General features: G+C 38.7%; 1 protein-coding gene across 3 annotated transcripts; it reads right to left on the reverse strand.

Annotated features, from left to right (window-relative positions):
- Positions 1–95: 95 nt before the first annotated feature.
- Positions 96–13,468, reverse strand: LOC131707127 (alpha-tubulin N-acetyltransferase 1-like). Of its 3 annotated transcripts, none has more exons than XM_059009337.1 (12): positions 13,061–13,461; positions 11,533–11,593; positions 11,055–11,146; positions 10,330–10,387; positions 9,858–9,971; positions 9,596–9,697; positions 8,929–8,974; positions 7,555–7,626; positions 6,555–6,768; positions 3,500–3,603; positions 2,233–2,398; positions 96–1,001 (listed from the first exon to the last, which is right to left on the reverse strand). In XM_059009337.1, the coding sequence occupies exons 1-12, from the start codon at positions 13,150–13,152 to the stop codon at positions 674–676; spliced, it is 1,449 nt and encodes a 482-aa protein (XP_058865320.1). In that variant the 5' UTR covers positions 13,153–13,461; the 3' UTR covers positions 96–673. The 3 variants fall into 3 exon arrangements, with proteins under 3 accessions (XP_058865320.1, XP_058865321.1, XP_058865322.1); XM_059009338.1 differs by lacking the exon at positions 13,061–13,461 and adding an exon at positions 12,625–12,774; XM_059009339.1 differs by lacking the exons at positions 96–1,001; positions 2,233–2,398; positions 3,500–3,603 and adding an exon at positions 3,616–5,741 and having other exon boundaries at positions 13,061–13,468.
- Between the last annotated feature and the right edge of the window lie 1,799 nt (positions 13,469–15,267).

Genomic DNA, 15,267 nt, shown 5'->3' on the forward strand with positions numbered 1-15,267 from the left:
CTGAATTGTCCCGATTGAGCCCGAGTTCTCTCAGTGAATTTGTAGTTCTTATAAAATCGACTTATGCAAAACCCAGAACTGGAAAAAATAACACACACTTAATTCATAACATGCCTCGCAGTGATTTATGATTTATTATTTCAGAAATGTACAAGATATTGTCTTCCATCACTTTGCCAGTAGTTTTACCCAGGCATACAATGAGTACCTTAAACATCTTTTACTTTGACCACTGGCAGCTATACAATCGGAAAGATACCAGCAGTGTTCTGGAAATTAGAGAAGTGGGCTCTGGCAGTAAAAGCCCAGTATGAACTCAGAACAGTGATAGTTGCTCCTTTTGTCCAGCCCTACCTGAGAGAGGAGCAAGTCCTGTAAAAACTCCAAACAGATTCACTGCCCGTTTTCACAGCTCTCTCCTGCTGGAAAGAAATCCAGCACATACAGCAGTAATAAGCCCTGCAGTAACAGAAACTGCTGTTCATTTCTACAGCAGCTCAATTCAATTACTGGTTGTGCTGCTGAAGGCACTTTTATGAAGACCATCAAGGTTTTGGTCAAACCTGGTGAATAAAGTCTGGGAGTACACAGCTATTTAAAAGAGTTTGCCTATTTCAGATTGATATATCCCAGTAGTGTCCTCTCTCTGAATGCCCTGAGAAAGCCCTGTTCCTCACCAGGGGCGCGTACTCCTCAGCTCCTGCTTTCGTCGCACCCACTGTGCAGTATTGGGCAGCCCCAGCACTGTCCAGGAGCTGGGCTCCGTGGGTGGGACCGCAGTGTCGACAGCTGTTGGCTTTCTGTGATCCAGCCAGGCCTTGCACCTCTCAAGATGATTGTGTGGGAGTTTGGTGACCCGGTCTGTTAGCTCATCGTGCTCATTTAGCCTGGGCGCCCCAGGGGTCTGGGGTTCGAGGTTTTTGGCAGGGGACTCGGTCAATCTGTCCTGGTGATTGGTGGCTGGGAGAATCAATGGTGGCACCTTTGCTATACTAGGGGACCTGAAACCAATAGGAAAACATCAGATATTATTTATTTATTTGTCCAAGACGACTTACAGGTGTTACAGGGCAGTACAGGGTTACAATGCAAGGTAAAAATTTCAATTAATTAGTCACTTAGCAGACACTTTTATCCAAAGCAACTTACTGAGACTAGGGGTGAACTATGCATCAACAACTGCTGCTGCAGAGTCACTTACAATAGGACCTCGGTTTTACGTCTCATTTAAATACAGTATAGTTTACAGTAACTGCAAATTATACTACTAAAGTACAATATGAAATAAAGAGAAATTACCTCCAAGCACATTACCGAGGACAGATACGGAAACCTGCAGATCTCTCGGTATACTGTTTTGAACATTTGTGCTTAGGACATCTGTTGCTTGTCACAATACTTTTGCACACTTCTGTGGGCTCAAAACCCAACTTTATTGATCTATTTTAGATGAAACCATAATATATGCCAAAAGAAACACAATAAAAATACAACCTTGGATTTGACTGGTGAATAAAATAATAAAAATGTTGGAAATTGATTCTTTCAATGCAGCGGGTTTGTGCATTTGAGAAAGGAGAGGAAGACTCATGAAATTAATTGGAGACTGAAGTTGATGAGAAGCAATTACCGTCCGTTGTACGACTTAAAACGGTTTGCTGCTTTTTAAACCAAATATGAGAAAAAGTGGGTTGCGTAGAGGATTTATACCGGACCCCGACACCTCTGATAAAACGAGGGAGTGGTTGTTCAGTATTTGTTAGCCTATTTGTTTTTCTGTGGGTCTCTCGCTGTATCACGGCCCTCGATATATAGTGGATTGGTTTATATTGGATCCCGACACCCGTGATCTATCGAGTGGATTGTGTACTGTGCTGCATTGCAATATTGCCACTCTGCAAAAGTCAGCATGTTCTTATATTTTGAAATTTAGCATATTTAAATTGACACAGAGGTCATAAAAACAAGACGAGACACTAAAATGGCTCCACTGGATATAAATCTTGTATTTCTTTAGTTAACTTGCCGTTAGTTTTCCTTTTTTGGCGCCGTGTTAGTGCTCTAAACTGCTCACCAAGCGATATCTCAGTTTACTTTCAATTGTGAAACTTCCTGTTTGGCCACAAACAAAATAAAACCATGTGTAGTTTACTTTCCAAGTAAGTAATTGACGTTTATTTAAGGCTGCAGATTCTAGGCCTAGCTGATGACCTCCTCTCATTTGTAACTCACCCCTGTGTTTTCCTTTCAATCCTTATCTCAGTCTGCTCCTGTCCCGGGATAGCACTCCCTGTCACAGTCTGAGGTTTTCCAGGGTCTGAATTCACTGCTGTTACCTGGGTCTGGCCTGGGTTAACTGGTGTAGTCTGGATCTGTTCTTGATTAGTTTCAACCAAACCTGCAGAAATGAAATCAAATCACTATAAAAGGCAGTGAAAATGAATTATTAGGACGTCAACGCTAATGGAACTTGAAATAGTAATAGAAAACTAAACAAGAAGTACTTTATACCAGAAACTTAAACAAAAGTCTATTGGCCGTCATGTTCTAACACATTGAGCACACAGTGTTTATATTTCTCTAACCCTGAAGACATAAAGTCAGTACATCAAATGGTTAAACAGATGCAAACGCAAAGTTAAATGAAATTCAGGGGACTGGATTCCTAAGATATAGCTTTCTTTAGCCCAACCAATCAGACGCCAGCACTCAGGGTTATTTAGGCTACTATGGGCTAGATTCCAATGTATAGATAAAAAGTATCATCACAACTGGATGATTAGTTCTTTAAAAGGTAAGTGCAGAGAAACCAATGTGGAAAAAATATATCTTCTTGTTCAGGGGTTCATTTGTGCCAGAGCTGGTACCGTATTGCATGACTCGGGAGAATTATAATTGTTTTGAGCTGCAAAATAACTTTATATACATAACATGCACAATACTAAAAAATAAAAAATGCTTTCCTAGTCCAGGAACTGATTGACAAGTGTACTGTAACGGTATAATTTTAGGATGTGATGTCTAGGAGTAAGAAAATGACTAGCAGTTTGCAACCCAAACAGCAAAACTAGAGCTCTTACCAACAACAGTGTTATCACTCCTGTTCATTAGTCGGCCCACCACTGGCACCTGAAGATTATGTTAAAACGTGGCTAGGCAAAGGTCGGCATGCAGCTACCGACACCAACAATAAGGTACAGAACTCCAATCCACAAGCAGATGAAAACATGGAGCATATATGGGAGCTACTGTAAATCAAGGTCAGTATATTCAGTCTAGAAACAAAAATGCTCTTCCTCTTCCCTAATTATAAAATCTGGTACCTTTTCTGCTTATAAATTCATTTTTTGGGGGGGGTTGTGGCCCGTTACAATTCTCACTGACCCTGTGACCTGGAAGAATAAACTCCTGTACATCACGAATCAGGATAACAGACACTAGAAAGAAATAATGTTACAAAACGCCTAGAGTTTGAGAACGTACTGTAAATAAATGTTACCTGGCAGTCTGGGCATGCTCAAGGGTTTCCGTGGCAATGGTGCGCTGGTTCCACGGCTCATGTAGCGGCTGTAGAGGTTGCTCCTGGCAACCATCCCCTGCTGGCTGGGCGCGGAACAGCAAAGGAAAGGAGAGAAAGGGGGCAGAGGAGTGGAGGGGGAAGGGATAGAGGAACGAGGAGGAAAAATGGGAAGGGACCAATGAAACATGGCAAAAAAAAAATTGAAGGGGGGGGGGGGGGAGAATGGTGAAAAAAGAAAATATATACAATATGTAAACCAAAAATGAAAAATTGATAAATAAATATAATGCAATGAGGTGGGCTATTACAGGCAGGGTATTGGGAAGGGGTTCTGGAAATGCACCGTGGGCCCAGTTCATTAAAGTTTCAATAGGTTGTGAAGTAGCAATGTGGACTAATGTTAACTGGGCTACGTTGACAGCACCAAACTCACTCCGCCAGCAAATTAAAGTTTTAATCTTCAGGCATCAGGAAGTTGCCTGCTTAGTCATATTGTAATATTTGATATATATAAAAAAAAAACACTCAATCTAAACATTCTAGTGCTCCGTTCTCCATTATACACGGAGGGCAAGGGGAGGAGTTTTATTTTTTTTTAGCTGTATAGATATTATAACTGGACCTTGACGTCACGACTGCTATACTGTAGGAATCTGGTATGCTGTGTTGCATGTAAAATAAAATTGCTCTATGGTAGAACAAGAAGGACTGCATTCACACTGTGGACGCCTTAAATTGAGACTAAACTAATTATCATTAGTTTTTTTTTTTTAGTGCTTTCATGCCAACCGCTACACCCAATTGATCAAGGCGCTATTTTCACATTTCGATGCTGCAAGACATGAGTTCAAACTTACTCATCTGATCTTGTTTAACCTCTCTCTTGAATTTGGCCAATGGTCGGTTTAGGGTTTTTATATTTACATATTCGAACGCTAAACCATAAACCACACAACAAGTTAATTTCCAGCAGGAATAGAATTTATTCAAGGCAGGGAACAAGGGCTCAGGACTGAAAAGATAAGGGGGTACCAAGATAGAAAAAAACAAAAGCGCATAGCTTAATCAGGGAGCAGAATTTGTGAAGGGTACAAGCAATTGAAAAGGGATTTCCTCTGTAATATATTATTCTAAAACTTTCATTAGGATGCTCCTTTGCAAAACTCAGAGGAGGTCTGAAATTTAATATTTCATATATTAACATGTCGTGTGTAGGGTGTCTCTTGTGCAAGAGATGTCAACATGTGGTGCTTGATCGAAGGGACTACAATAACACAAACGGATATTGGGCTCAATAACTGCCATTAAACAACAAAAAGTGTTTGTTTTTTTTCACTTTAAATTTGTGATGTGTGATCTATGCAAGGGATGACATCTGTAGAGTTTAAGATGTACAAAAATGTGACGGATCCTTAACAGCGATTACTTGATTTCTCATTCATATTTTCATGATCAGAAATATGAATAAAGGTATGAGCAAAATTCTAATGTATTTAAAAAGTATTTACCCTTCACATCAACTTAAATACAGTATCCGCTAGCACATGAGCCAGCAACAGCTGGCAGATCTATATGACTATTATGAAAAATGACTTTCCAGTAGCCAAATCAGAAGATTGGATTCAGTGTCATATGACTAACGACAATAAGAAATCTTGTTCATCCACCAATCATGCCTGCTTCTTGGGATCTTTCTTTCCGACACTGTCGACTACCAGACAGTAATGCCCTTCAGTTAGGGATGTATTACTTTGCTAGATATGTTCAGTGACAAACTGACTGCGGAAGTCGAAACAGGCTCATTGGGACGCGAGAAATGTCAGGTCGACCCTGCTATATCCCCATGCTGTAATTAAGCTGCCATTGAAATAAAAATGTTTAATAGTTTACAAAATCACAACAAGTCCCTGATTATATGGCATTGACATGGCGATAACCTGTTCTGTCCTATCAAATGGCAAAGCGGTCAAGTCTGATTAATTTAAAAAAGTGCAGTTTAACAAAGAACCTGTTTTTATAAAATCAACAGCAGATTATCAAAAAGTAATACAAGAACGAAACACAAATCACAGTGTCCAGTTTTTAAAAAAAAGAAATCAAGAGTTTGTTCCAAAATGTTAAACAGTTAAAAATAATCCTGTTCCGTGGAATTTTGTGGGATAACGACAGGTCAAATGTCAGATGAAGTCATTGAAAGGACAGCTGGAAGCGGTTCAGGGAGCTGGGAGAAAGTGGGCAGAGGGGTGAAGGGTAAAAGGTGAAAGTTAACACAAAGGAAAAGAGGGTTAGGCTCTGAAAACAGTACACAGAGAAGAGTGTAAAAGGATCTGCCACTGAACAGATTCTGAGATAAGAGCGGGTTAAAACATTTTTGGATTTTTTTCATCCCCTTGAATTATATTTGAGAACTGTGATTCTTAAATTAAGAAGACCAGACTGCGCAAGATTTTGCGCAAGGCAGCCACACACAGAACAAGCTCAGTAACCTAGCTGGCAGAAATATAAGCAAAAACATTCAAGTGCAATCAGATGCCTAGAGCTGTGGCCAAAAGGGTTGCATCACCTAGAATTTTAGAATGGAGACATAATTAAAATAAAACATGAACATAATTTAGATCTTTTATTTAACATCATGTAGTCGATGAAACTACAAAATGATATCCCAAAAGTCTACCCAAAGCCGAAACAGTAGTATTTCATGTTAGATTTCGAAAGGTCACATCTTTCAATATTTGTCAAGTTTTCTTTATATGGAAAATGACAAAGTGGTACGTAATTCAATACGTTAACGCAACATTATTCAACAGGTTTCATTCGACTTTATGAAGCTAAATTAGTTCATTCTGTAGTGATGCAAAACTTTTGGCCACAGCTGTAGGCACAAATGGAGCCAAATCAGAATAAGATCCATCCAAATTTAGCCCCTGGGGACAGGATCCTTAACCCCATGAACCCTTAAAAAGGAAACAGAGCGAGAACCTTGATTAAGAGGACAGAAGAGGAAGGGAGAGGGAGAAGGAGGGGACGTCTGTACCTGGTGCGTCTCCTCAGTTCTGCAGCAGAGATGCGGTGCTGGTCTCCGTTCAGGAGTCTTGGTCCAGGCTGATCCATTCTTGGTTCCCGCAGGCCCGCGGATGGAGAGGTGTGGGGCGGGTGCCGGCTGGGGGAGGAGCCCACACTGTGAGAACGTGTCAGAGAGGGAGACTGGCTGAACGGCCAAGGCAGCCCCTTCTCCTCCTCCTTCAGGACTGGGGGGTAAAGACACAGGTGTCTATTTACCTGAGCTAAAGAAGTGCTGTATCTAAATACTGCAAAGGTTTTGCTATTTAAATTCATTTTAAAGGTTTCCACATAAATATTGTGAACCTACAGCTATGGCCAAAAGTTTTGCATTACCTAAAATGTTACGATTGAGACATAATAAAAAATAAATCTATATGAACATCATTTAGATCTTTTATTTATGGAAGCCATAATAGTAGTACGGTAGTATTTCACGTTAGATTTCAAAATGTCACATTTTTCAATTTGTTAGTTTTTCATTAAGTATATGGAAAACTACAAAGTAATTCAATATGTTAACATAACACTATTCAACCGGTTTCATTCGCAAAATTTGATCATTCTATAGGGTGATGCAAAACTTTTGGCCATAACTGTATTTACATGCCAATTATTTTAGCTATTTTTAGTCTATTTAATCGTTAATATATCTATCTGAACTGAGAAATATTCCTTGCACAAATAAAAAACAACCCTTTTATATACAGTCAGAATCGCTGCAAAACTCCTATCTTATCAAACTGTAAAGCAAACGCAATCACAGTTAAAACAATCACTACTAAAAATAAATTAATAAATAAAAACTGAGAAAGTCCCTGAATTCATGCTGAACAGAAGATCATCCCACAGCCTTGGGCACTCTCTGGGTTCTGCAAGAAGATTCTAATTTGAGGATTGAAGAGAACAGTTCTACACAGTATAAATGACAGAGTGTGAGGGTTTAAAACCAGTGAGCGAGGGACAGCCCTTACCCTCTCTATCAGTGAGGGAGTAGGGTTTAATCTCCCCATCCTTTCTTTTAGGAGGTAATTTCCTGGCTTCAACTGCAGAGAAATAAGAGAACAAGAAAAAAGGAAAAAAAATGAGACAGAAGGAGACAATAATACTGCATTATTACTAGTCTGATGATCTTAACTAATGTATTCATCTTGTTTAAAATCCCTTTGTATATAATTTTCTATATCAGTGATATACAAGCATGTTCTTTGACAGATCTGGCATGGAATTCCCAGATACAAACATATAGACACTGGCCAAAAAGCATGCGCACACACACGCACACACACACACACACCAACAGAGCAAGAAAAACATGTCCCTGGATATCGTTGGTTTATATATATATATATATATATATATATATATATATATATATATGGCATGAATTTCACAACACTAGGCATGCATATAAAGGTATGTACTGTACATCATCCCCACAATAATCAATCCCAGAGGAGCACCTTACATCTGGAGAGGTTTTAGGGAGGCGAAAATGTGAAGGACTTGAGTGGGGAACAAATTAATTTATTGGGACAAATAAGGGAGTCTTTTTACATTGCCAGGGAGTAAGGCAATTAAGAGGTTTGGAGGAGAGAGATAAGAATCCTTACTGAAAGCTGCTTATACGTTCATCCTGCTATGGTGTAGGAGGCCCTGGGTATTATTACTACCCATCTAAAGAGAGCAATACACATTTCAGTCGGAACACACATTTCAAAGTATATGCCACAGGCCTCAGTAATAAATATCCTGCCATGGTTATAACATACTGCAAGTGTAAGTCTCATCCGAAGGACGGAAAACAGGGTCACACACAGGGAGTCAGTGGCTGAGCCGGGATTTGAACCGGGAACCACTGGACTACCAAGCCTACATATCTAATAGTAAAAACATTAATTGCAATACAATGCAGCCAAAAGTATAGGAAATTACCTTAAAGAATCACTGACGAGATAAGCTATGATAAATCAAGTTGCCTTAATCATGAATCTACCACTGGGTTATTAAACCTTTATGATATATGGTATCATTTTAGATAGAAATAAAATCTCCACCTTCCCACCCAAAGAATCTCCATCACTCAACTATTCTGTTTCTATGGAAACAGAACGAAAGGAACAGAAGTCTTGTATGATGGGACAGTAGGCAGTCTCTAAAATCGGTTCCAAAGTAAAAACAAACACTATTGCTAAGGTCTCTAGTCTTCATTTACTGAACGCTAGCGGTGGTAAGCAGCATCGTGCTCAACGACAGCTTCTCATTCTCTTACGTCGCAATACAAAAGATGCTAAAATGGAAACCTGTTGTTGTTGTTTTGTGTTTTTGACACCAAGGATTAAACTTACCGGATCTTCCTCGGAAAAAGCCATCAAACACCACAAAGTTGTTCACCTAGAACAAAAACAGGACTATTACGAAGAGTAGGGTACAACATTGTGAACACACCAGCAAATACAGAAACAAAGGCTGGCCAACAGCCAGCAACCTTCGTCAAACCATTTTTTATTATTATTATTATTATTTATTTATTTATTTTTTAACAGATACACACATTTGTAAGGTTTTAGACGGCCACAATAAAAGCACGGTACCTTAAAGTATTAAAAACTTATTATGGACGGCTGAGGATCTTTCAGCCAATCAGAGCGCTTCATCTTCTTGGAATTCCACTCGATTGCAAAGTCAATTCAAAGCGGTGACATCACAATCGGCCACCTACCTCAGCCACTTAAACGATATTCTTTCTGCATTGTGGAAGTACTGTGTGCTTAAGATCGTGCTGTGATTGAAATAAAGGCATGTGCTTTTCCGAAAGCTCTGTACTCTGTGCCACACAAACGTATAGCGTGACAGATAAGAGGCAGACACCCTTACCGAACAGATGATCAGACAAGAAGACACACACTAGAAGGGTTAACAGACTGAATGAAAAGACAGACAGATCGGCAGACACGGTATGGAATCAGATGTCAGCAGACGGACTGGGATTGATCCACAGGTGGATCCAGTTACCTGTGGGACAGAAGCAGCAAGCCCATAGTGCTTCCTGAGGAAGGAGAGGAATTTCTGAGATGGTCGGTCATAGGCCAGCAGCTGGGCCTCCACTCGCTCATTCTGCAAAAGAAAACAATGAGTTTGAATAGGAAGATTGGAGCAAGCTGGGTGTTTTTTATTATGTCTTAATCCTAAAATTCTAACTGTGCAGTAGTCAGAAGAGTGCTTCACTCTGTTCTTTAACAGGTGGTAGTTTGATGGGGCAGCAGGTTTATTTTACCTCCAGCATGTGATTGAATAGCCTCTTGCCGTATCCATGCCTCTGCAAGGACTCGTGTATGTAGAAATCCAACACGCACAGCGGCTCCACTTCGTTGTGCGCACCGCCATGATCCTGAGAGACAACGACAGCTACTGGAGCCTGATCAATGCATCTCTCACAAGACTTACAGCTGTACTGGAAAGATAGGTCCTACAATCTATTTTCTATTCATAGCTAACCATTTCAGAGTCATGGCACAAGACAAGATTTGGTTGGAAAATGAACATAATGAAATCTCTGCCTGAGAAAGCAAAGCAGCAATAAATCAAACAATGTTTTTTTTATGTTATTATTAATTAGAAATAAAGCAAACAAATACATTTTTTTTCCCCCCCAGTAACCCTCTGGGTTAGAAGAATGACGAGAAACAGGTAAGTGCTCTAGCTGAAACAAAAGGGGCTTATCTGTAGGGCAGGACTGCACTACTCACCAGAACAAAAAGTTTCTTGTAGCCAACTTTAAGGAACCCGATCGCAACTCCTCGACCACTAGAGACAAAGAGATCGAGGTATCAGAACTTCATACGTTCTACTCAAAGTGCATTTTTAACAAGGGGACTGATTGGCTTTTTACACCTGGTATTTAGATGCATCTTAAAGAGTAAGTAGCGGGGTTCCCAGAAAATATAGCGTCATACGTTCCCGCGTGTTGCTACCACTGTTTAAATAACGTACCTGTCATTTTTCTTTTCATTGTTAACATCCTGACAACTTTTTACACTTAACGTTAAAGTCTGTTTCAAAGCTCTTTTCAAAATGTTCTAGTGCACTGGGGTTTGAGATCTGTCCTCTAAATCACTGCAGGAACAGCGATAAAGAAAATACATTAAAAAAAACAAAAAAACATAGTAAGTGCTCTGGCTTTTGATAATGTGGGCAATAATCCTTACACTATCAGTGCACTAGAGCGGATATTTTGAAGAGCTTTGAAACAGGCTTATAAAAAGTGTAAAAAGTTGTCAGGATGTTAACAATAAAAATTAAAATTACAGGTACGTTATTTAAACAGTTCTAGCAACACGTGGGGATGTGGAACGCTATATTTTTCAGAAGCCCGCTACTTTAATTTCTATTGAGGAGAGATTTAATACAAGACAACAGGAAACACAGTGATCTGGCATCCCTGGCATGTCTGAGAACGGATCGCCTCACTTACTTGTTGGCCTCTCCATCCTTGAGCACATACAAGTGATGCTGACTGGACTGCATCTTGACCGCACTGGTGATGGGGGCTTGTAACTGCTGGGACTGGAGCAAATATGAAAGGGAATGGACAGATACATCATGCAGGGGTTAAAGAGCACTACTATCCTTCTTGCTGTTTTAACAAAAAAAGTACCAGATTACAAAACAAGCCAACAATATGAAAAAAGAGAATTCATCTTTTGGGCACGGCCTCACAGTTTTTGGTACTTCTTTGAAACTGTTATGAGTATAGCAGCACCATAAATGAAATGAATACATCAGTGTGCCACCTTGGTTACTGCAGTTCTATCAGGTTACTTGGTGTCAAGCATATACGGTTTCAATAGGTGTGTTGGTTTGCGTATTTTCTGGCTGGGTTAGTTTGATTAAAGGAACATCAAAGCACCTAAAAACATGTGTTGCCTAAAAGTAATGGGACACCGAATTACCTTGGCAGAAGCCTTCCCTAGCTCATCTATAACAGTCGCCATCTGATGCTGAAAATCAGCCCTGCAAAAAGAGCACAATGTGAATTTGTTTAACCTTTTAGCATCATCACAACCAAATACTAAACTAGAAGAAACGAAAATGAAAGGTGTTTGTTAAACTTCTTCATAATAAAAAAACAATTGCATAATAAAGACAGCAGGTAAAGACCAGTGTGACGTGTCAGAGCCAACATATGATGTCTTTTTCAAGAAAATGTGAAACGCTGAGAGCATAGAAAGATTACGCAACTGGGTGGTATGAGGGAGCACTCCGATTGGCTAGCGACATTCTATTATCACTCTATGAGAAATTGGAGTCTTTTTAGAGGGATTGTCATCGACTGATAATATTGGCTACCACGTCCTTTTCCCATTGTCCATTCTTTGGTTGCTAAATCCCAAGTTCATTTGCGCGTTTGCCAATGGATTTGATTAATAAGGCCTGATGAGTTGTAATGTTAAGAGTTTCTGAATGAATCTTTGTTCCGATGCTGCTGAAGCAGAATAAAACACGGACAGTGACCCAGGGCTGTCAGCCTGAGTTTAACATCAACTGAAGAGTTTTCCCAGACAAAGCCTCTGCTTTATAAAATGTACAAGATTCAATGTACTGCACTGTAAGATTTATAAAAACAGATTAGGTATATGAACTTTAAAAAAGCCTTTACATTTATTTTTAAATTATTTTTTTTAATTCCCTGATTTTTCTTTTTTTATGCATCTTAAGTGGACTTTAGAGGCATTATATTGTATTGTAAAATACAGGGGCCGTCTGGGGGTGTGGTATTGCCTTTTTGTATTATTAATTTTTTCTTATCAGACGCCCTTATCCAGGGTGAAATTGTTACAAGATATCACATTATTTTTACATACAATTGCCCATTTATACAGTTTGGTTTTTACTGGAGCAATCTAGGTAAAGTACCTTGCTCAAGGGAACAGCAGCAGTGTCCCCCACCTGGGATTGAACCCACGACCGTCCAGTCAAGAGTCCAGAGGCCCTGACCGCTACTCCACACTGCTACCCCTACCTACCTATAGGTAAATACCTACCTGTCTAATTTGAAGTGTTGGGTTATTTGCAATCTTGGTCACTACTTTTAATGTGTCTTCATTTTGATCCTCATTTAAACTGGAGAGGGTGTGGTAGTCCAATCTCATCTTAATTCACCCTAGCCCTTGTGTGTTCATGTCTATTTACTTGCTTAATCTACAACCAATGTCTTATTCACGTAGTGAATGCTCAGACAACATTGCTATACCACAACTGGCATGGCATTTAATATCCTGCAGCTCCTCCTTGTTTGCAAATATCTCACTCCGTTATTCATAGCAGTGTTATTAATGTTACTAGGCTTTGTTAAAATGTACCTTGACAACACACATCGTAACACTGACTGTAAAAATAAAAACGCACCGCCTCTTTCTAGTATTAAATTAACGTACAGTATATTACATTCTTCCTAATATGTTAGATAAGATATATTACCTGCCCCAGCATTTACGAGTTGCCGTAAGGTTCTGGTCGAGGACCGAAATCTGATCGCCGAAAAATGAATTGATATCGAAAGGGAACTCCATTGATCAGCACACAGCAGTTAATTGAATCCTTGTTGAATATTTTTTTTTTTTATATTTTTCCCGCAAAAAAATAAAAATCGATGAATGCCTGTCCGTGTAGCAGTGAGTTTGTGTTTATATTCAAAATCCTAAGCTCTTTCCTGCAGACGTGTGTGTGTGGATATTTTGCAAAGGATCACTTCTGCTCCATTGTGTTTCCACAGAACAATCGGAACTCTCAGCGTCACCCTGGAGATGCCAAACCCATTTCCGGTGACATTACTTCCCCTTAACAACAGGGTGAGCGTACTCTAAAGGAAGGCGCTTAGCAACCGCTGCTTTCGAGTGATTCCATGGTCAATCAATAATAGAGGGTACAGAACAGTATCTGTTTTAATGGATGGGTCCCTAAATTATTTCTCAGCTCTTTACGATATGTCAATAGGTATACTTTGATGCTCGATGCTGTTTAAATATTATCGCTGAAAAAAAAAAAAAAAAAAAAAAGTCCGGCGGATATATTTTTTTGTGTCAATGCCATTATTATTATTATTATTATTATTATTATTATTATTATTATTATTTATTATTTATTATTATTATTTATTTCTTAGCAGACGCCCTTATCCAGGGCGACTTACAATCGTAAGCAAATACATTTCAAGTGTTACAGTACAAGTAATACAATAAGAGCAAGATAAATACAGGATTTGGGAGTGTAAACTAGGTAGAACAAGAACTATTTGTTTATTTGGTTTGTTTTTTTAAAAAAGTGAATGTTTATATTACGTATACAGTGTGAGAGATATATTTGTTTTTTTAAGGTGTTATTTTTGCAGCTTGAGTTCATTTTAATTTATTTGTTGATGGAGTTCAGATGTTTGGTTAAAAGTACAATACCAAAATTAGATGTGCAAAGACATTCTACAAGCAAAGGAAAACTGAATACAACGGTTTTAAAGCTGTTTTGACTGAATAAAGAATCTGCCATTGCAGTAAATCTTTTATTACAGAGTTGTGGACGTATAGTTTGGGGGTTTCACATGAAGGATGATTTTTCTAAGTCCACAAAGGACAAACTAAAATAAATAAAATGTCTTAAGGTGCCCACCCTCCTAAATTCAGAATGGCCTCGCAGAAGATGAGCTTTATCTTATCTCAGATTGCTGAGATGCCCACAACAGATAAATCAGCGGCAGATGTTGAAAACACCGAAACAGACTTTGTTAAAACATGTCTTTGAATTTAGTATTTCTAACGATTGAAATTGCGACACAGATGCCTTGGGACACCCACAGCTCAAAGAAGGTGCTTAGCAAGTTTAATCATATTTTAGTATCATTGATTGACATACTTCTGAAATGCAAAACAGAAGTTACTGTTAAGAATGAAATAATAATGCATTCCTTTTATGTTACACTGAACCGGATCTGCACTGATAAGTGGATAGTTAGAAGAATAAAACACTTTTTGCTAAGTTCAAAACGGAACACATATGAATCTCAATAGATTTTAAAGTTTAAGTGAAGTTAATATTTAAAAAAATAGTTCCATATTAATATATTGATTGATCTAAATGGGACAGTCATATCAGAACCAAATAAAGTCAAATAATAATGTAATGTGCATGGCATTACTCTAGGGGGTGCTAATGCCACTGATAACTGGTGTTGGCCAGTCTTACCTCAGCCAACCACGTTTTGTTCCTGTTGTTGGTTTACTGGTTTTTGATTAGGTTAGGCATATAAAAAGGGGAATGCATTTAAGTGTCAGACAATAGTTCTGTTGGGAGGTTGTGTCTGTTGCCATGGCGACCTCTGTGAATAAAACTATGTGATTTATTTTGGAACAGCTAATTTTTTTTTTAGTATTTACATATTAAAGTTTAAGATATTTGAAAGTTAAAATAAGATGCAACACATTATGGTTTAAAACTAAATAACATTTGTCACAATATTTTGATTGATCTAAATGGGACAATGTAAAACCAGAACTGAATAAAAGTGCAATGATATAATTACATAGTATTAAGTTGAATAAAACTCAGCTAAATAGGAAGAAATTGTGCTGGATTTTGACAATAAAAAAAAAAAAAAAAAAGCATGCATCCCCACAGGGATAATAAAACATACAAAG

This window comes from Acipenser ruthenus, chromosome 38 (assembly GCF_902713425.1).
Source record: "Acipenser ruthenus chromosome 38, fAciRut3.2 maternal haplotype, whole genome shotgun sequence".
Taxonomy (NCBI): Eukaryota; Metazoa; Chordata; class Actinopteri; order Acipenseriformes; family Acipenseridae; genus Acipenser; species Acipenser ruthenus.

Coding starts and splice junctions, on each gene's coding strand:
- LOC131707127 (XM_059009337.1), bottom strand. CDS start 13,152: ATGGAGTTCCCTTTCGATATCAATTCATTTTTCGGCGATCAGATTTCG. Junction 7,627..8,928: donor CTTTTTCCGAGGAAGATCCG/GTAAGTTTAATC, acceptor ATTTCTCTGCAG/TTGAAGCCAGGAAATTACCT. Junction 3,604..6,554: donor GAACTGAGGAGACGCACCAG/GTACAGACGTCC, acceptor TTCCGCGCCCAG/CCAGCAGGGGATGGTTGCCA.